At 29.4% G+C, this 22337-nt stretch overlaps 2 protein-coding genes and 1 long non-coding RNA gene across 4 annotated transcripts; 1 reads left to right on the top strand and 2 right to left on the bottom strand.

Annotated features, from left to right (window-relative positions):
• Positions 1 to 3983: 3983 nt before the first annotated feature.
• Positions 3984 to 5288, top strand: LOC128291850 (uncharacterized). Its single transcript, XR_008281787.1, has 2 exons — positions 3984 to 4088; positions 4980 to 5288. It is a non-coding gene; the product is annotated as an uncharacterized LOC128291850 (long non-coding RNA).
• Positions 5289 to 7141: 1853 nt separating this feature from the next.
• Positions 7142 to 8250, bottom strand: LOC108459464 (uncharacterized). The gene has a single exon (XM_017758837.2). The coding sequence runs from the start codon at positions 8111 to 8113 to the stop codon at positions 7319 to 7321; it is 795 nt and encodes a 264-aa protein (XP_017614326.1). The 5' UTR covers positions 8114 to 8250; the 3' UTR covers positions 7142 to 7318.
• A 2176-nt stretch (positions 8251 to 10426) lies between these two features.
• Positions 10427 to 12436, bottom strand: LOC108458143 (uncharacterized). Of its 2 annotated transcripts, XM_017757423.2 has the most exons (3): positions 11799 to 12436; positions 11088 to 11111; positions 10427 to 10963 (listed from the first exon to the last, which is right to left on the bottom strand). In XM_017757423.2, exons 1-3 carry the CDS (start codon positions 12001 to 12003, stop codon positions 10647 to 10649), a joined length of 546 nt encoding a protein of 181 aa, XP_017612912.1. In that variant the 5' UTR covers positions 12004 to 12436; the 3' UTR covers positions 10427 to 10646. The 2 variants fall into 2 exon arrangements, with proteins under 2 accessions (XP_017612912.1, XP_017612913.1); XM_017757424.2 differs by lacking the exon at positions 11088 to 11111 and having other exon boundaries at positions 11799 to 12424.
• Positions 12437 to 22337: the final 9901 nt, after the last annotated feature.

Below are 22337 nucleotides of genomic sequence, written 5' to 3' on the forward strand. Positions count from 1 at the left end.
TTTATGCTGTATAATTATATAATAAATATAAAGTAACAAAATATAATATATTATAAATTTAGAAAACATTTGAGTTGGACTGAACTTCGAGTCTTGAGTGTTTGAGTTCAAGCCTTGACCTATATTTTAAATAAATATAATTTTTTGTCCAATTTTATTTTTAAATTTATTATTTTTATTCTAACCTCCTCAAATTGTAAACAGATAGTTGAAACTAAAATTGGTATAACTATAACAAAACTTTAATTTCATAGTTTGTCACTAAATTTGAAGAAAATATATGTATAATTATTTTGCATGTCTCAATTGATGAGGTATTTGTTATCGCTTCTAATATGTAATATAGTACGATCCTTTGTAAAATTATTATTGAAGTCTTTATATTTGGAGTTAGATTATATATTATTTTTTTTGCTAAAAAAAGAAAATAAATTAGTCCTTTTACATTGGATCAAAGAGCAAATTGGTCATTCTATTAAACATTTGATCCAATTCTGTTGTTAAAAATTGATCCGTGTACGTTAGCATGAGGTACACGTGGCACGTCACATGTCACTGTCTAATTATTCTGTCAACCACACTAGTTTTTAACAATATAAATGAATAAAAATTTTAATAGAAATGATCAATTTTCTTGTTAATCTAATGTACAAGAAGTAGTTTGCCATCCCTTTAAGTAAAGAGACAAAATGAAATTTGACCCCTAATAAAAAAAAACCTTTATAGTAATTTTACCTACCTTGGCTATAAAAGTTTACATGAACATCACAATAAATAAGATTATATTGTTATGAATATCTTTTATTAGGTGATGAGTTGATTTTGTTTTTTTGGTTATTTTAGTTTAGTAATGAAATTCTAATTTCGTTAAAAGGATTGTTTTCAACTATTTTCAATGATTTGATGAATGCTTGTGAGTTTATTCATGGGTGTGATTATTTGTCTAAATTTGAAGGTTTGTCCAATTTGAAAAAGTTTGGGTAGAAATAATAGGCCTATTTAAAATATGGATCGAGCTCATGCTTGTATATTCAAGGCCCGAGCCAGGCCCAACTCGGCTTGTTTTTAAATTTATAATATCTTATATTATGTTATCTTATATATATATATATATATATATATATATTATAATTTATAACATATAAAAAAATAAACTTATACTAAATATATAATACTTCATTGAATTGGTCTCTCGTTTGGGAAGGGACTGGATAAAGCTTAATACAGATAAGGCAATGTCAAATAATAGATTTCATGCGTCCATTGGAGGTGTACATAGAGACTCAAATGCATAATGATTGTGTGGTTACTTGATGTCATTAGGTGAGAAATCCGTTTTCAAAGTTGAAGATAGAGCAATGGTGGAAGGCCTTTTTATAGCATGGGAAAAAGGGTTTAGGAGGATTGAGGTAGAATGTGATAATGCTCATCTGATAGAATTACTGTTAGCAGGTGGTGGTGCTAAAAGCAACTTGGTGGAATTAAGACTTTTGCATCAACTCCTGCATAAGAAAATGGAACATAAGAGTGTGCCACATCCCAATGGAGCATAATAGGGTTGCAGATCATGTGGCTAAGTGTGCTGCAATTGATTTTTTAATTTTACAACTGTTTGAAGAACCTCTTGTTTCGGTACAAGATTTATTACTTGCTGATCGTAATGTGTCGTTGCCTGATTAATGTTAATAGGTTGATGTAATGCTTTATGTTGTTTCTTTTTACCTAAAAAATAATGTTAAGATGACTATATAAACAAATTCAATAAATAAAAAATAAAATTATATAAATATTTTTAAAAAATTAAAAATAATATGAGCAAGTTTTAAATGAGATTGAGTTAGTTTTTTGCAAATATGGATGAGTTTGAGCAAAATTTTAGGCTCATATTTTAGGTTGAGTTGAGCTTGGACAAACATAAAGTATGTTAATATTATACTTAGGCTTGTTTTGAACTCGACTCGACCTGGCCCAGGAACAACTCTACTTTTGAGCAATGAAAAATCTTTATTATTTCAAATAACACTTGTTAAAATTATTTTTATTTTATTTTATTTTTGGTGACATAAAGAAGGGCATAGTGCAATGGATGGGTAATATATATAGAGGTATCTGAACTTAGTAACTTGTACTCTATTTGGTACTTAAACTTTTTTTTGGACCTAATTAGTACCTAAACTTGGAAACCATAAGCCAACTTGGTATTTCTTTAGGTACTTAATTAACAATAGTTAAAATACGCTGACATGACATTGACGACCAATAATATAGTGACACATGGAGCCTCACATTTTGACATGTGACAATTAAAAAATGTATTAAAAAATTTACCATGTCAAAATGTGAACCTGCTATTGGGACCATACTATTGATCATTAATATCACGTCAAGATATTTTAACAGTATTAGTCAAATACCCAAACTTCATCGACTTATCTAATTACAATAACATGATGATGTTGTGTGGAAAAGACTTGATAAAGCTTTTTCCAGTGCATAAATGTTTCCGTTTTAAATATTCCAGTTGTTTACTCTGATAATGTATTGATGATTGTGTCAAGTAACAGAACATTTCAAGCTATGTGGACTTTGCATCTGCAATGCAGTGAAGCTTACAACTCCCGAATTGAGGGATCCCCCTCTTTCAACTTGGTGTGCAAAATCAAAATCACAAGCTCATCACAGAGATGGAACAAGCAAGTCTTCAAAAGAAGAAGCTGGATTTACAAAATGCTTTCATTATTGCTCTTAGGGCCAATTGGGTGAATGACCCTACGATTATAAAACATATCTTTGTCAACTATTTTGAGTTTCATTTTTGTGGTCCTGCTATTATGAGCAGAGAAGTCATTCGAAACTGCCCAAGGGACTTGGATATACCCCACATCTCTCAAGATGATATCCTTTGCCTCAACCAACCCCTGATGACAAAAGAAGTTAAGGATGGTGTTTTCCAGATTGTTGCTCTTAAAGCATCAGGTATTGATGGTAAAACTGGGCTGTTCTATGAGATCTTCTGGGTAACCATCTTGTTTCCTTCACTTGGATGTCTTGCTCAATAAAGCTGTCATTCTCCTTATTCCCAGACCCACTTCTCATACTCAACCCAACTCACTTTATACCCATTAGCTTGTGTAATGTTGCCTATAACATCATTTGGAAAACCATCTCAAAACAATTCTCCCAAATCTAATCTCTCATTACCAAAATGCTTTTTCCATCCTTTGAATTTTCCATCTTTTTTTCCATTCTACTAAACAAAATCTTAAGACTTATGGACAATAAAATTAATAGAGCTTTGAATTTAGATATTTGACCCTTATGTAGGTTCTCATTTGGTGTTAAGGGCAATTCGGAATTGTACTTTGAAAACCCACTTATATTTTATTAAATATTATAAAAAAAACATTACTATAATATAACAAAAAAATGAGGAGATGTCTAATATTTTGGAGTCCTTATATTAGGAGTTAAATTGTATTTTATTTTTTCTATTCAAAAAATAGGTAAATTAGTCCTACACATTAAATTAAAGAGCAACCAAATCTTTTTGTTAAAAATTTCATTCATTAATCTTGTTAAAAATCGATCTTTGTATGTTAGCATGAAGTATATATAATACGTCACATGTCACTATCTAATTATTCCATCAATTACGTTAATTTTTAACTGTACAAATAAATAATTTTTTTAATAAAGATGTTCAATATGCTATTTAATCTAATATACAAAAATTATTTTACCTATTTTTTAAATAAAAAGATAAAATACAATTCAACAATAAATCTCCAGAGGAGATGGCCTCATTCATTCGTTATTGCCATAGGAAAAAAGAAAGATAAATTACACCAACAGTTACTCAACTTTGATGTAGTTGACAAAACAATCATTTTAAATTCAATTTAGTCACACAATTTTCGAAAAATGACAAATCAGTCCTACTAACCATTTTCTATCATACAAGTAACGGAAAAGTGACTTGGCATTTAACTTGCTCCTTGATGTCATTTAACCGGCCAGTTGGAGGGACTTTACTTTTCTCATTCTCCTCGTCTTTCTTCTTCTTTTTCTTCTCATCTTAGCCGTTCAAGGTACATACCTCTTTGGATTTGGTTTTTGGATGTTTCAACATCTTTCTTGTTTATCTATTCTACCCATTTTTATTTTTATTTTTGATTGCTTGCTAGTATAAAGGTTCCAGGGAAATTGAATCTGGTTTTTTTTTTTCTTGGTTTGTGAAATAATCTGTAGATACTCTTCCAAGAACGAACAACAAGTTCTATTGTTCTTTTGGTTAATAGCATAATTATAATTTAGATTTAAGGAAAATGATCAATATATTTAGATTGGAGAGTGGCTGAATTTGGTAGCAGTGGAGTTTCTGCTCCTTGCAGTAGTATAGTGTGATTAATTGTGCAAGGTTACAATGTCGCATCAGGTTTGGCAAATGTTTATGATATCTAAATCCATTTCTTATACGCATGTGTATGTCACCGGCCTATATTAACCTGCTTCTTGGAAGTAAAATAGGTATAGGGAGTGAAAAAATGCTAAAGGTATGGAAAAACTTGTGTTGATTTATCATTGAAACCTTTTATGCTACCACTATTTTTCCCGCTGTTATATTTGCTTGAAATGTCGATTTTCTCATTCAATTTAATCAAATTAGTACAACTTTTTTAAGGTCTCCTTGTGGTTTATTTTTCTCTTCTTGTCAACATATGATGGTAGTGAAAGTATTCAGAATCAAGTTGGTTGAAGGGCACAAATTCATCCTTGCGTAAAAGCTGGATCGCTTTTATGTTTGAAACTTTGAATATCATACTTCTACTATAAGAAGTTAATTTGTGCTAAACTTGCTTTTATGTGTAATGCCATTAGTTGTAAAATACCAACTATCATGTGTCTTTTAATGAATCTTATAGTCTGTCCATGTTTGGTTGTATTTTGTCTGTGCTTATTTATTTCTGACATTCTTTTAGGGAATTTGTTGAAGAATTAGGAAGGACTTACATTCGAGTTTCAATTTGTGGCAAAGGGCCCTGAGTTGCAATGTACATTTGAATCGATTGTTAGCAGAGGAAAAATGGTGAAGAAGGAAGAACTGCATTTCAAAGCAAAGGTGAAGGATATGAAGCCAAACCATGAAGAAATGAAGACCAAATCAATGGAGAAGGAAAAATCAAAGCATAAGGAGGATAAGGGGGAGAAACATAAAGTGAAGGATAAAGAAAAACACAAGGATAGTGAACTTGGAGAAATGAAGAATAAATAGGAGAAAAAGAAGAAAATGCACAAAGTCGAAGAAGATGATGAGAACACAAAGAAAAAAAGGGAAAAAAAAAGACAAAGGAGGCGAAGATGAAAAAAAAAAAGGAAAACACGAGGATAAAAAGGTGGTAAAAGAAGAGAAGAAGAAGAAAAAAAAAAGAAGCATAGGAAGAAAGAGATTGAGGGTAAAGAAGATGAAAAAGGTAAGAAGAAAGGAGAAGAGAAAGGTAAAACTCAATCCATTCTTTTTTCTTTTTTCCCTAAACCAATCATCTTTTCTTTTATTTTTTCTACCCGTTCAAATTTTTGTCCCGTTAGGCCTGTAATAGAAAATATTTATAGGTGATTGATTTGTTACTTTTCGATAATGTTAATGATCAATTTATCATTTTTTAAAAGTTGAGTGATTGAATTGAAATTAATGCGATTATTTTATCAACTGGATCAAAATTGAGTAATTGTTGGTGTAATTTACCTTAAAAAAAAGAATTATTGTGATTAGAAAATAAATTTATTAGAAAAAAAAACCCAAAAATTTGGAATGGGAGTACAATTACGCGTAATTCTAGAAAAAGCATCTCGAAGGAGAAGAGCCGGTAGAAGGCATTGAAGTCTTGAAGTGGCGATGCTTTCATAGGTCCCGCATTCCCTCAGCCCCTTATAATTTCAATGCTTTCACTTTGACATGGGACCATTTTATAACATTTAATAATATATTCCATGAGACCCACCTCCGTTCAAACCTTACAATTGACTTGGACTTTACACTACCTATATCCCTTTCTTCAATTTCAACCTTATTTTTCAATTTTATTTACACCAAATATATATTTTATTATATATTACTATATTATAAAATTCAAAAGAGTCTTTATACTAAAATTGATTAAATTAAAAATTAAAAGCATAATTTCACTCAATTGATTTAGTTGTTGTCGTTTAAGTTAAGACAGATCAAAATATAAAATGACTAAAATTGATAAAAAAATAGAATATATAAACTAAATTTTCAATTTATACATAATATAAGGAGTAATAGCAAAATTTCACCCTTAAAAAAAATTTCAAGTCATTCATTTGCCATTTAATTCCTCAACTGCGCAAGACTTTGTTCAAGCAATTGTTGAAGCTGCCACCCAGAAATTAAGTTTCAAATCTTGATATTATAAGCAAGGTAGTTCCACCTGTCCTGCTAAATGCATATTTTTTTAATAAATTATTAAATATGTTTAATAGTTTAAATTAATATTAGGGTAAACTATAAAAATAGTTACTTTTATTTGTTTCAGATTACATTTTAATCATTTATGTTTGAAATGTTATGTTTTAGCCATTTACATTATCGTTTTGTTACGAAGTGATCACTCTATTATTAAACTCCGTTACCTTTCTAACGTCAGTCTCATATAACAGTCTAAATGGGTTTTAAATGTCAATTTAGATGTCCTATGTGGCAATCTAAATTAAATTTATTTTGATCCTAACAACTGAATATTCAAGTTAACGTTTAAAACTCATTTAGACTACCATGTAGGACAACCGTTAGGGAGGTATCAAATTTTAACGGTAAAATGATCACTTTATAATAAAAAAATAATGTGACAAAAATATAATCTGAGCCAAATAAAATTCACTATATTTATATTTATAGTTTACCCTAATAATTTAAGTGTAAATTAATAGAAATAGATGATGAAAAATTTAAGCTAAGGTTGAAGACCGAAATAGCATGATTATAGAGCAGTAGTATACCAAAAAAGTTTCTCAATTATAGCCATCGTTCAATGCATCTATCTGATATTCATGTTGTTTGCCACCTTCAAGCACACTTCCTTTTCAGGATTATGATGGCACCAAAAGTTATGCGCAAAAATTAACCTACCAAACTGGGCTACTCTAAAGCAGTTTCCAGCTTTGCTTAATCTTTCCTCATTTATATAAGAAAATCTGAGAAATTAATACAACAAAAGACATATTGTGCTACACTGGCATCAAGAAGACAAGTCAGATCTTCTAGGCATCAATATATATATACCAATAATCATCATCATCACTGGAGCATAGTTGGCTCCATTGTGTACCAATATGTAACAGAAGGCTGCACCACTGGTGATGATCTTGAATATGGATCAAGATATCCTCCAGGAACCAAAGTTACAATGTTCCTACTACTATAATAGCTCCCTGTCCCTGCTGTTTGCCATTGAAACACTGGTCCTGTATTACAAGCATCGTCCAGTGAAGGGTACCGAACAATTTTCCGTCGCCATGATTGATTATTATTATCATCTACTTCCACTTTGGGGTAAACGATTTTGTCAGAGGAACATTGGGTGCCTTTTTCAGGCGAAGACGATGGGATTAGACGTGGAGAATCATCGTAATTTCCATTTGTTTTCAGCTTCCCTTTCAACTTATACGAAAAATTAAGCACCCCATTAGGCTTCCCATCACTGTCACGAACCTGGTAACTGACGAACCTCACAACCCCACAAAAATCATCTATCAAAGCCTTCAAAGGAACACGCACCTCGCCGATTGTTCTATTGACCAAGCCATCCGCACGCAAATCGAACTTGAGGAAAAGATGATCGGATTCCTCGGGGGGTAAGCTTTCGAGGTCGAACTCAAACACGTGATTCCATTCTGGGTTCTTGCCTCCTTTGGCGATAGCAGTCTTCTGGCGCTGCAGATGCTTCTTTTGCGGGTGTTCTTCTTTCTTCTTGGGTTGTTCGTTGATGATGACGATGGAAACTACAGAGTAGGCAGAGAGTTTTTGGAAGAAATTGAAGGCTTTGAGATCTCGGCAGGAGACAAGTTTGAGTTCTAGAGACTGCCAATCCATGGTGTATTTTTTGTGTACTGGAAATGAAAAATCAAATGCAGAAATGGGATTGTTTAGGGAGAAAAAAAAATGGCGAAGACCAAGTCAATTTCCACGACTTAACCCCTTCTGTGTCTTTAAAGCACTCCCCACTACCTTACTATTTAAATAGCTGGAGCCACACGTTATTTGTCTTTGGCTCCGCTCGGCTCGGCTCGCCTCGCCTGCACCACAGGTGAAACACCACTTACCAGTTACCACCTACCAATGCACTTCTTTACTTATCACTCCATCATGGTGATTGCAAGATTTTGTATTGAAAAAGACAATTATCATTTATCACTAACTTAATCTATAATACTGCATCACCATCATACGAGGTTTTAGTCTTCATTAAGAGACAATAAGATAACTCATTTATTAATAGTGTGCTTCCACGTGATACATCAATCCTTTATATAAAAATTCACCAGTAAACAATAAACATTTATCAGAATCTCTATCTTACGACTTTATACTCGTCTAGATGAACTAACACCACACTTCCACCCGTTTTTTTCTATTGACACACAAGATCAATAAAATTTAATTCAATTCATCTTGTTTCAAAACCAAATTACCAAAAAAGGTTATATAATGTGGAGATGCCAAACCTCTCTAGAGGTCTAAATCTATTTGTTAGATGATGAGCATCATGGAATAAAAACCGAATGGATTGGTGAGTCCAAAAATTAGTATATTTGATGATTATAGTAAAAAGAGTGGGATTGAACCCTTAAATATTGGTTTTACATATTTTATTTGAAACCAATTAAATTTGAGCCTTTAATTTTGGTTGGTTTCATATTAAAGCCCTTATTGACTCTATTTGAATTGGTCAAAGTGCATGAACCATTCACCGGTTTTGCTTGTATTTGGAATGAAAAAGAAAAGCTTCTAACATTCTGTTTTTCTCCATTTATTATAATTCAATTCGGTTTTTAATTTTTTCATACTAATTTAGATTTTAATTCTTTTTAAATTTATTTTGAAAAAGAGTTTGAACATTATTTGATAAAATTTTATAATTTTTTATAAATAATTTAAAAATTAATTTTTCAAATCAATAATTATTGTAAAAGAAAACCATTATTTACATAGTGTCTTTAAGTTAATTTTACTATTTTAAATATAACATAACTTTACCTTATAAAAATTAAAATTAATTATCAATTAAAGGCTTAATGATAAATTTGGTCACTAATGTTTGCATATTTTGTCAAAACTGTCTTAATTGTATTTTGGGCTTTTTGGCCATCAAATTTTGTTCTTTTTTTCACTTTTTCTAATGATTTAATGAAAGTACCATTTAAAAAAGTTAATAGGGATTATGTGGAATTTCATATGTGAAATATTTTAATAAGATGTAATTTATTACTAAGATAACCCGATAAGATAATTACTTGTGGAAATGATAAAATAAATAATACTTTAAATTTTAAAAAAATAACTCTTAATTTAAAGAAAATAAACCTAATTATCTAAAAAATTAATTCAATAGAAAACTTCTCGGTAAACAAACTTATGAAAGATTGAAACTTTTTGAAAAGAAAGAAAAATTGAAACATTGATTTATTCACTAAATCATTAGAAAAAATAGATCGAAAAAATAATAAAGATTAATGGTAAAAAGACTCAAAAATACAATTAGAATCATTTTAACAAAACATGCAAACTTAGTAGCGAATTTATCATTAAGCCTAAATTAAATAAAAAATAAGTCCGTTCAAATAATCACAATTTTTAACTTTATTTCATAAATGTCTAAACACCTTATTTTGAATCAATAAGGAAAGATGTATAGAGGTGATTTTTAGGTTAAAATATGTCATAAGTTCCTATCTTCTCATAAATTTAGAATTTAGTCCTTATAATTTTATTTTTAAAATTTAGACTTTCTATATTTCATATTTCAAGTCTAATTGTTAACAATTTTTTTTAATGGAGCTAAATTTAATAAAATAATTTTAAAAGTGTCAAAAGTTAGACTTATAATTTTGAAATTTGAAAAATAAAAGAACTAAATTATTAAAATAAAAATATAAAAAGTAAATTCCAAATTTATCAAGATCACATGTTCTTATGTAATATTTTAACCAATTTTGTTTTATTTCTTTTATTTATCCATCGATTTATTATTATTATTTTATTTAAATTAGGTGTGGTTAGGAGGTAGGAAAAGTGCCTATTTCCTCATTTTTCCGGTTTCCCTACCTTCTTTTTGGGATTTCTCAAACATCAAATCTGACCTTAAAATCAAATTACTTTCTAAGAAAACAATGGGAAACAAACTCCTTAAAATCAAAACCACCATCATTAAACTTTGACCTTATATGTTGATGACAAAGAGCACAAAATAAAGACTGCATGGGGAAAATAAATATCTAGAATGCTTTCACTGCCTTTGTTTTAATTAAAGAAGCCAACAACATTGAATGCAAGTGGAAGAGGATGAAGCATTTGCATTTCTAATGGAAAATGAACAAAAAATATGTTTGTACATATATCTAGACAGTCAAGTATATACCCTTTTTCGATCTTTCCAGCCGAGTTGCCGAGCTCGTTGCTCCCATAAGGCAGTCAGCTTGAGCTCCTCTCTGATTTGAGCTTCAGCCCATTCCCTGGCTTCCTCACATGTTTCTACACCTGCATTGCACTTTTCAGCTTCTTTCTGGTAGTGTGAGGAGGCTCTTTTGGCATCCATTGTTAGTGCCGAGGTGCGGTCCATGGTTTCTTTGCTTACGATCTTCTGTAATGCAATCTCCTCGGAGAGTAAGGCCACAGTATCCTTCTCCAGTTCTTGGTTTAAATCAGGATCATTTTGGCCACAACCTGCACTACAAAAGAACATAGCTTGAATAACATGGAATGGGATATGGGATTATATATATGAAGCCCCAAAGTGTAATGTTTCTAATGGTGTCAAGAAAACATAAGCATAGGCAAATGAAGTGACCTGAGTATGTGTTGTCGGCTAATCCTGCAATAAATAAATAAATGATAAATCTCACAAATTAATAGAGAGTGAAACCTGAGGGACAAAATGCAAGCAATACCCCTATAGAAACATCACAGACAGTATTACTCAATGCAAGTTTTTCGAGTTACATATCAAAGATTTCCTCAGAGATATCGATCCTAGACTAGCAGACATTGCAAATTCAGTAACCAAAACTGCAAATTTAATTACTATGCTGGCCGTTTAACCAGGAAGAAACATTATGTTTCTCAGTATGCAGAGTGTTCCAAACATCTGTCTTCCATCTTAAAACTACACTACCTATATATTAAAATTGAGACCTTCAATACAGAATTTTAATAGGCCTCAATGGTAAAGGCGTTCCCAAAATGCTAATTAACCCTGAAAGGTGTTCGAAACTTAAAAACAACGTTGTTGAGAGAGGAAATCACGAACCCGAAAAAAAAAAACAGATATGGAGATACCTTAGTTCTATAAAAACAATGCTAATTAACCGGATTAATTGTTTCTGTCAACCTCCTATGCTATAAAACTGAGTCATGGACTGCTTAGAAATCCAGCAACTCATATCACACACACACACACATAGTATTCTTATAACCATATCCGAATATGCATCTACTGAACATGAAAATTAAGGACATGGTGGAGCGAAATGAAAGGCAAATGATCCGATAAAAAACAAACCTGGTGTTAGGAAAAAGTCATCTGTATGGGAGGAGCAATCACAAACACAAGGAAGACATGAGACCTGAGGTCTTGACTTGTCCTTCAAACGCCACAACAATGATGTCGGACCAACAATGTAACCACCCAAACACACACATACAAATGCAAACCCAAACCTTAAAACTCGCTGACACCAAAACCTTTGCTCTAAGCTATAAGCCATTTTCTACCCTTTATAAAGACCCCCCCCCCCCAACAAAAGAAAAAACAGCTTTACTCAAGAGTCTCAGACCATTGCAAGATCTGGGGTAAAAACCTACAAGTTAATACATACAAAAACAAATGTTTGTCGGGTTTTGTAAAAAAAAAAAAATGAGAAGTACCCAGATTTGAAAATCTGCTTCACAGCTCAAGAGGTGGGACTGAAACTCATTTATCAAATTAAGGCCTTGAGCTTTAATGATGAAAAGTTGTCATCTTTGAGAGCAGGAAAAGAAAAAGGTGTGTGCTTGGGTACTTGTTTTTCTTTGAGAAATTAAAGAAGCCCCAGATCCCATAAAGGGTACAGAAGAAGTTTATTAGATTATGGGACTGATAACTTATTAATATAAATAAATAAATAAATAAAGAGGATATGAACAAAGACGTCTATAAGAGATAAAGATAACAACCCGAGTTGGATTACTTACGAAACCTCCTTCTAATCATTATGTTGAGGCACTTTTTACTTGGCTTTTCTTTTTCTTTTTTTAATTTAAAAAAAAACACCATTTTTGTGACAGATATTATGGAAAAATAAACATTTAATGCAAGTGGAAGATGATAAATATTTAGATTAACATTGATTTTAAGGTGTTAGTATGCTTTTGATTGATTGGTGTCGTCGAAATTATGTGTAAACCACGTCACATATGGAGAAGGAGCAGACAAGGTTTATTAGATTGGCCCACCATATATGTCTGATTGTGAAAACATGTGCCAAATGTTTGACAACGTTCACTCCATAAAGTCCATGGCCTTGATTTTTTCTTCGTTCTTTGATTTAACTACTTTACCATGGATTCGTTTCTACCCATATTCAAATTGCTCCCAATCACATCAATTTTTTTTTAATGTATAAGGATGGCATAAATTAGGCATATCTTTTTTAATACTATATTTACGATTTTCTGTTTAAAATATATTTATTTTTTAATTTTGGTATCTAATTTTTTAATAATTTAATACTTGAAGTAGCAATCACTTTTCACTTTTCGGTATGTCTCTATTATATTTTTTAATTCATTTTTTGACATTATTAAAAGAAAATCTAGTAACCGATCACAAATTGTCATGTGGTCGATTTATGTAAAAAAAATATTTATTTTATTAAATATATATAACAAATGGAAATATATATATTTCAGAAATGTATATATAAAGAATCAAGAAAAAATATAAATTATAAAAATGTACAAAAAATTGATAATCGAAAAGAAATTAGTTGAAATTAATAATATTTTAGAATTTTAGAATTATATATTTTATAATTTTATAATAAAATTTTAAATTTTAAATTTTTATATATTATATATGATTTTTTATATTTTTACTCAAAATAATATATAACATTAAAAAAAGATACATGGCATATCCTAATAGCGCCACATGATAGGTCAATGCCCAATCAACACTAGTCAATGGTCGGTTAATGGCCGTTAAAGTCAACAATATTTTTAATATTTAAATATTCAATATTAAAATTTTTATTTTAAAATTTAAATTTAATATTCTTATTTTAAAGAAAAATAGATTTTTCTTAACTGCAATTACAAAATGGACTGAAAATAGAGGAAATTGATACTTTAAGTACCAAATTGGGACAAAAAATATTAAGTATCAAAGTGAGAAAATGAGTATACTTCAGGGGCCAAATCGTGAATTAAGCCATAAAAACGATACATCGTTATAGGTGTGAAAAAATTGTTAAACATAAATAACGATAGTAACACTTCATGGACCAAATCGTGAATAAAGTCAAAACCTATAAATATATAATATATAATTCTTTTCGAAAACGTTTAAAACCATTTTTTATAAAATTCTAAAACATATAATGGTTAAAAGTCAATAATATATAAAAATTGAAAATTATTATAAAAATTAAAAAATTTAAATTTCAAGTAATTCCAAAAATAACTTCAAATTTAAATACCTTTGTAGAATTTTATTGTTGTATATTTTAGAATTTTATAAAAAATTGTTTTAAACCTTTTGTATATTTTTACAATTTTTTATAGTTTTACAGTTTTTAATAATATTATTAATTTCAACTAATTTCTTTTCAATTATCATATTTTTTGTAAATTTTATTTTAGAAATTTTTTTATAATTTACATTTTTTCTAGAATATATAAATTCTTAATTTTATATTTTTGTTTTTTAATGTGTATATGCATTTAATAAAAATATTTATTTTTACATAAAGATACCATGTGACGCTTTGTAATTGACTATAGAAATTTTTTTAACGTCTATCAAAAATAGACTAAAAAATATAACGAAAAATATTTTAAATGCCAAATTGGGACAAAAAGAATTTAAGTACCAAAGTGAGAAAACGAATATATTTTAAAGGCCAAATTGTAAACTAAGCCTATTATTAACAGATAGTGTATTAGAACTATGCATCAAATATTAAACCTTAAAAATAGCAATTATAGTTCAATTACTGAATGTATTGCTAAAATTAAAATCAATGTTGTGATGTATGTTCAAATTCATACATAATGGTAGCAAATAAGATAATAATTAAAGACATTAAAGTAAAAAATATTTTTTACAATTATATTTATTTTTGGTACTGTTATAAATGTTTTCATCCGTTTTACAATTTGAGGTTAGTCTTATTTAGGTTTAAGGTGATACTCAAGTATAACCTTCCCAACAATGTCGATTCTAAGATTCAACCTTGATCCAAATATTTGGAGAAAGATACACTTCCATTCTTCTAACAACTTATTGGTAAAAATTATATATATTTTAAATAAAATATGTTAAATAATAAATAAATCATTAAATATAAAATACTAAAATGTTAAAGCTACGAATACGTTAAAATAAATAATATTAAAACTGCTTTTATGTTAAAGAATAATTTTATTAAGAAATAATTAAAAATATGTAAAAGATTAATTACATTTTAATTTATTTTTATTATTTATATAAATAATTATTTATTTATGATAAATTCATATAAATTTCGTAATAATAAATTTATGTATTTATATATTTCATATAAATTTTCCCATATTGAAATAGAAAATACAAAGGGTTAAAAAGCAGCATAAAAAAAGTAGAAGGAATCTTGGGGTGCTATACCTACAATACCCATTCTAGGAAAATTATTCGGTGTTTGGTTCACTAAAGGTGAGGCACCTTTAGATTAGGTTCCACCAAAAAAGGAAAAAGAATCCCATTTTAAAGGTTATTTTACCATCTTAACCCTTTATTTTAATTATTTAAATTAAAACTAAATTGTAATAAATTTTGTTATATATTAATAATTTTAGAATTTTGATTTTTATATAAAAATTTAATAGTTGTAAATATTATTATAAACTTAATATTTATTAACTTAAAAAATAATGTAAATAAATACAAAATATTATTTATTTTTAATTATTATTAAAAATATGATTTTACATAAAAATAATCTTAATAGATTTTAATTATTTATTAAGTTTATAAAAGAACATAAATTAAAATTTTATTTTATATATACACATTTTAATCTTTTAATCTAATGTCCTTAATGGTCATTTTTTCTTTTTACTATAATTCATAATGCGTTACCATTATGATTGAAGTAGTAATAAAATCCAAACACATATCTTATCACTAGTTTTAATCTTATTATTATAAACAAATTCTACTATTATAGTAACTAATATTGCTGTCACTTTCCGTTTAATCTCATCGTCCATCCAAATGAACTCTAAGAGTGCCTTTGGGTTAATTATGAGATTTGCTCAATTAAGATTAAAAACAACAATGGCAATAATATTAGTTCTTGTAGTGTTGAGATTGAATATTGTAAAGTTGATATCAAAAGTAATGATGAGATATGTGTTTAGATTCAAAAGTAGTTGTAGCGTAAATGTGAGAATGAAAAATGGCTATTAAATACATTAATTTAAAATGTTTTTTAATATAATAATTGTATTTTTATTAAATAAAAATTAAAATATTAAAACCATATGTATATTAAAATGAATTTATTTAAAATCATTAAATTTATATATTTAGTAAATTATTACATAAAAACAGTTTATATAATTGGTATATAATAACAATATTTATAATGTATTAACTTTGTATAATTATTATATTTAGATTTCGATTTTATTGTAATTTTTATTTTATATAAAATAAAAAAATTGTTGAAGTGGGGTTATATTTGTAAAATACCTTTCATTTGAAAGGAAATTTCAAGTTAAAATATATTATAAGTTCTTGTACTCTTCATAAATTTAGAATTTAATCATTGCACTTTTATTTCTAGGAATTGAGTCTCTATTTTCATATTTCAAAATTTATATTCAATAGTTAATGTTGGGGATCGACCTGATTAAGCAATGAACAAGTAAAAAATAGCGGAAGAAATTGAGAAATTGAACACACAAATTTAACGTAGAAAAACCTCTCCAAAAATGATAAAAAACCACGAGTACATATAATTTTACTATAACGACAAAAGAACGAATAGTACAAAAGATGGAGATAAAAACTCAACTTGAAAACCCGAAAATAAAGAACCCTCCAAACATAAATACAAAATTCTCCAAAAGTATTATGAGTTCTAATCTTTTAATGAGTATCTTTTCTAGGGTTGTAAAAGAGCTTATTTATGGGCTAAATTCGTAGGTCAAATAAATTATGTTAATAAATGCTAAATAGATTATACTAATAAATACTAAATCTTTTAAAAAGAATATTTTTTTTTGTTTAACTTTGCTTGTAAACATTCTCTTATTTAATAGGAATTTGGGTCACACAACTCTAGCAGTTAACTTATGTTTTTTTGTTAAATTTGTTGGTGCAACATTTTAAAATAAAAAAATACTCACTTGGTAATAAAGTAACTAAAATAATAGCATTGTAATAAACCTAAATTTAATAAAATAATTTTAACAGTTAGATATAAAATTTGAAATTTAAAAATAGAAGAATTAAATTCTTTAAAAGTAAAAGTAAAAAAATTAAATTCAAATTTACAAATAGTAGATAGACTTATGACATATTTTAATCGAGTTTTTATAACTAGAGTTGCAAGAGCCCATGGGAAAATTAAGTTGTGTTTGTTCTAATGCCTAGTCTTCATGTGTTACAAATGAATATTAAATGGTAGTATAAATGAATAAATAAATATACACTTTTAAAATACCATTTCACCACTAGTGTGATCGAATATACAGGGGACCCAAGGCTTCCTTTGGATACCACTAAATCTATGCATCACAACTTTGAAGATAGGAATAATTACACCCGAACCATTGTATGGTGTTGAATAACATCTGTGAGATGAGATTTAAACAAAATGTCATGAGTCTAAAAGAAATTAGGGATTTTGAGAGAAAAGAACCCTAATTTTGGAAATTAGGAAAGGATTAGGAATAGATTAAGGGAGGGAAAGCTCAAGAATTAATGGGCCAAGAGACTGGGTAAAGTACCGAAGCAGATGAACAAGAATAACTAATGGGCTTGAAGAGTGGACCAAAGATAAACGCAGAAGAAAAGGCCCAATATTTATAGTTGAAGGATACGGGTGATTTTAAGCATGAAACCTTGAAATGTTGATGCCAACTGTTTAAAAATAATTCGATAGTACAATTTAATTACAAATTTGTTACAACAATTTCATGTATGAAGATTGTTGTAACAAATCCTTCTCTATCATGAATGAATTATCAAAAACTTGTCTTTTCTTCTAAACTCCTTAAATCTTCAAATTTTTCAAAAATTTCAATAAGCAAACGAATGAGTTATAACAATTTGGTATCAAAGCTACCAAAAAATCCTTTGAATTGAATTGGGAAAGCAAAGGAAGGCCCTCGTTGTAACAACCCATTTTTTAGTGGTGTTAAAGATGACAATTTTGAAACCCTATTTCTAATGTTTGAGCCTGTAAATATTATTATTTAATATTAATAGGGACTAAAGTGTGTAAATTTTGAAATGGATGTGAAACTCTATAATTATAGGTAATAGAGGGTTATTGATGGATGTAATTGAGATCGATTTCAAAATCGAAGCTCAATTTTGAAAGTTATGACAATTTCGATTTTAAGGACTAAATTGAATAAAATGTAAACTTTAGGGGCATTCAAAAAATGAAATTAAATTGATTCATGCATATGATGGAATGATATAAAATGGTTTAAATTGAGAAATTGAATTGAAATTTTGTATAAATCAAGAATTGAACAAATTGAAGATAATCAGGGAAAAGGCAAAATTGTTGATTAGTCCTTAAAGATTGTTAGTTTGTTGTTTTGCTAAGTAAGCTCATATGGAACTTACTGCTTTATTATGTTATATTTGAATTCTATTTGATTTTCTTATTATTTTGTTTAAATGTGAATTGATTGATTTTGGCATCTAATGGACTAAATTTTAAAGTATGAACTGTATGACAATTATGTAGAGGTACAAGGTACAAGGTACTAAAATGAAATGAATTGCTTAAATGAATGTTTGATATGTATATGATATTATAGAGACTGAAATGATACGAAAACAATAATAATGCTCGTCTAAACTTAGCAAATGATTAAGATACGTATGATATGTCATTAGGGTCAAATATGAAAACAATCAGGGATTTACATGGTTATTTGAGATCCAACATTTGTTACAGATTCTCAGTTCATAAATGTCATCTTGTGTGAGCAACCCTGATCATTGTTAGCTTGTGTGAGCATTATTGTCCCGTGTATTCAAGTTTGATTTACTAAGATTCTATCGAGATAGAAAAAGAAATCCTAAGGAAAATGAAAGTTTTGAAATGGTTTGATTATGAAATGGATTATATATGTTTACAAATGAATATGACTTGGATGGTATAATATGCTGCATTGAAATATTGAATATGTATACGTGATTGGTTTTATTAGTTCTTGAGATGTTAAAGAACTAACCTATTTGTTGAATTGTTGGTATGCATATGATAGCATAAGGATGCCATATAGTATATCAATTTATTTGAATGTTTAAATTGTTTTAATATTAAGGTAAGTTATTTCATATGGACTTACTAAGCATTCAATATGCTTACTTCATTGCCTCTTTTTTTCTTTGTAGATTGTCAACTTGTAGAACATGTCAAGCTGATCATCGAGAAGCTCACACTATCATGTTATTGATTCGATAGTCATTTAATGTAATACCCCTACCCGTATTCATTATCGGAATAAGGTACGAAGTATTACCGGAGTTTACGAATTAAATTTTTTTTAACTCAATATAACCCCTTTATAGATATCTAACCTTTCCTGAAATTTTAAACCAAAAACAATCCATATCAACCAATCCAATTCAACATATTTTCAAGATAAATTCATGCATATTTATAAAATAACGTCATCACATACCCAAAACCAGGTTTGTTAACCATACTAATGGCTAACTTTACATTCATTTCACGTTAACATTTACTTTATTAGCTTATACATGACATTGATTTCCAAAATAAAGTTTTTTTATATACCGAAATCTTGAGGTTGATAGTGTGATGTGTCTCCGACCAAATCTGACCTTCGAGCTCTTAACACTACAAAACAGGGGAAAATGAAACAGAGTAAGCACTTTGTGCTTAGTAAGCTCATGTAACAAGAATTATACTTACCTAATATTTTCAATACAATACAATAAATATTCCTATATCCATTCAATGCATTATTACCCTAACATGCACAAACTCAACATTCAAGTTAGTACAATAATTTCCATGTACCAATAATATATACTATGATTGATGAGCTCATCAATACATGATTTCCATTTCCTTATATTTTTTTTTCATATTTATCCCGTTGAATTTCTTAGAATATTCGATGGATTTTCAGAGGTACACTTTTAGTGTACATTCCCGGGTCCATCAATTCACATTCATGTGCACACATTTCCATTTCAGAGAGCACACTCCCGCGAACCTCATCCTTACAGCGGGATTACCAATCCAGGCTAAATCCCCTGTAATATAAACTCATAGAGTATTGTCAGGATTACCAGTCCAGGTTAAATTTAGACCCTAATTCGGATTACCCGTCTGGGCTAGATCCTTTTTACCGTCAATTCCTTCTCAGAGATCCATCGAATTTTCCTTCCATCCAACAGGGATTTCTTCCCCTTTTTATCAAATATATCAATGTTTCATTAATTTTCATACAATGAACATTCAAATCATATTCCCATCAATAACATACAATCTCAAGCATTTAAGAATATAATTCAAGTTACACGAACTTACCTTGATACTTGTTCGTGTACAAAAATCTACTAATCCTGAACTTTTTCCTTTCCTCGATCTAGCTTTGTATTTGAATCTTCTGGATCTAAATAAATAAATTTAATTATCAATTTAATACATTTCATGTTCATATGTAACAATTTCTATAATTTCATTATTATTATTTATAGTTTATTCAAAGTTGTCTATTTGAGTCATAGTCACTAAATTATTTATAACTCGAGATACGGAACTCCAAACTAAGATCCGTTAATTTTACTTGAAACTAGACTCATATATCTTCTTACCATAAAATTTTCAGAATTTTTGGTTTAGCCAATAAGTATAGTTTATTCTTTAAAGTCTGACAGTTCTAACCCTTCTTCACTAAAAATAAATTATCTCTTCATACAGAATTCAGATGATGTTCCCGTTTGTTTCTCTTGAAAATAGACTCATTCAGGATTCTAGAAATATAAATTTAAGCCCCTAATTATTTTTATTCAATTTTTTATGATTTTTCAATGTAACACCCCGAACCCGAGACCGTCGCCGGAGTCGAACGCGAGGTGTTAACAGACTTCAACCCACTTATTGACAATTTTCAGACAAGCTGCCAATCTGAGTACTAGTCGCTCCAAAATTCATAACTTGAGTTTTACAACTCGAAAATCAGTTCCGTAAATTTTTCCTGAAACTAGACTCATATGTCCATCTACATATTTTTTCTAGAATTTTGGTCGAGCCAATTAGTACAGTTTATTAGTTAAAGTCTCGCCTGTTGTAGGGATCGACTACACTGACCTTTGTGCGTTACGAATTGGATATCTCCTGTACAGGGCTTCAATACTAATGCCGTTTGTTTCTATAGAAACTAGACTCAGAGAGGAATCTACACATATATGGAATGACTCCTAATTATCTCTGGTTAATTTACAATGATTTTCCAAAGTTGGAACAGGGATCCAGAAACCGTTCTGGCCCTATTTCACAAGAACTTTAAAATCTGTTAACTTATAACTCATATGACCATTTCGTTTCTTCCATATGAAGGTAGATTCATCAAGGTACACTTACATAATTTATTTGCTATTTAATACCATTCCTACTATTTTTAGTGATTTTTCACATCCACGTCACTGCTGCTGTCAGCATCTGCCTTTAGTAGGCTTTACCTATTTCATACTTTCCATGATTCAATTGGCCCTTTTACATACATAGCACAAAGCGTGATCATGATTAACCATTCCAATGGCTAATCGTTTCAAAATAATTCCATACCTCATAAGGGTCAACATACAAACGATTATAGTTCTATGCTAAAACGTATATAAGCCATTTTCGCATGGCTATCCAAGTTTACACAAACCGGAAGGTACATGACCTTCAACAAAGGATGGTCCTATACATGCCATTTCAAAGTTCAACCAAAATTTGTACCAAAATGGGGCTTCGATAGTGTGGATGACTTGACTTCTTTGATCCCGAATCCAATAGCTAACGAGCGAAACCTATAAAACAGAGAGCCAAAGCAACGGGTAAGCATTTTAATGCTTAGTAAGTCTCAAGCAATGAAATCAGCTTTGACTAAGGTATTTTATTCACATGGCTAATTAAACCACTTTACTAATTCACATTCCCATACTCATACTTATTTCACATCACCGACCCTTATGTTCATACACAAAAGAACAACTTAGCCCAAGGCGGTAGCTCGTTTATCAACTTAGCGCATACTTACTTGTAAGAATTCAATTAGTACAAGTACATACAAACATACCTCATTGCTGGAATTTTCACAAGTGTATAAGCTGAAATTTTCACAGCAAGATTGCTCACTTCGAATCACATACTTTCGGATTTAACCGGATATAGCGACTCAGACGATTGCCTTGGTCATAACCCGGATTTGGTGACTTGCACAAAGGCCTTGGTCTTAGCCGGATATATCAACTCGCACGAATGCCTTTGGTCTTAGCCCGGATATATCAACTTCATACGAATGCCTTCGGTCTTAGCCGGATATATCAACTCGCACGAATGCCTTGGTCTTAGCCGGATATAATTTC

This window comes from Gossypium arboreum, chromosome 4, assembly GCF_025698485.1.
Source record: "Gossypium arboreum isolate Shixiya-1 chromosome 4, ASM2569848v2, whole genome shotgun sequence".
In the NCBI taxonomy this organism is placed as follows: Eukaryota; Viridiplantae; Streptophyta; class Magnoliopsida; order Malvales; family Malvaceae; genus Gossypium; species Gossypium arboreum.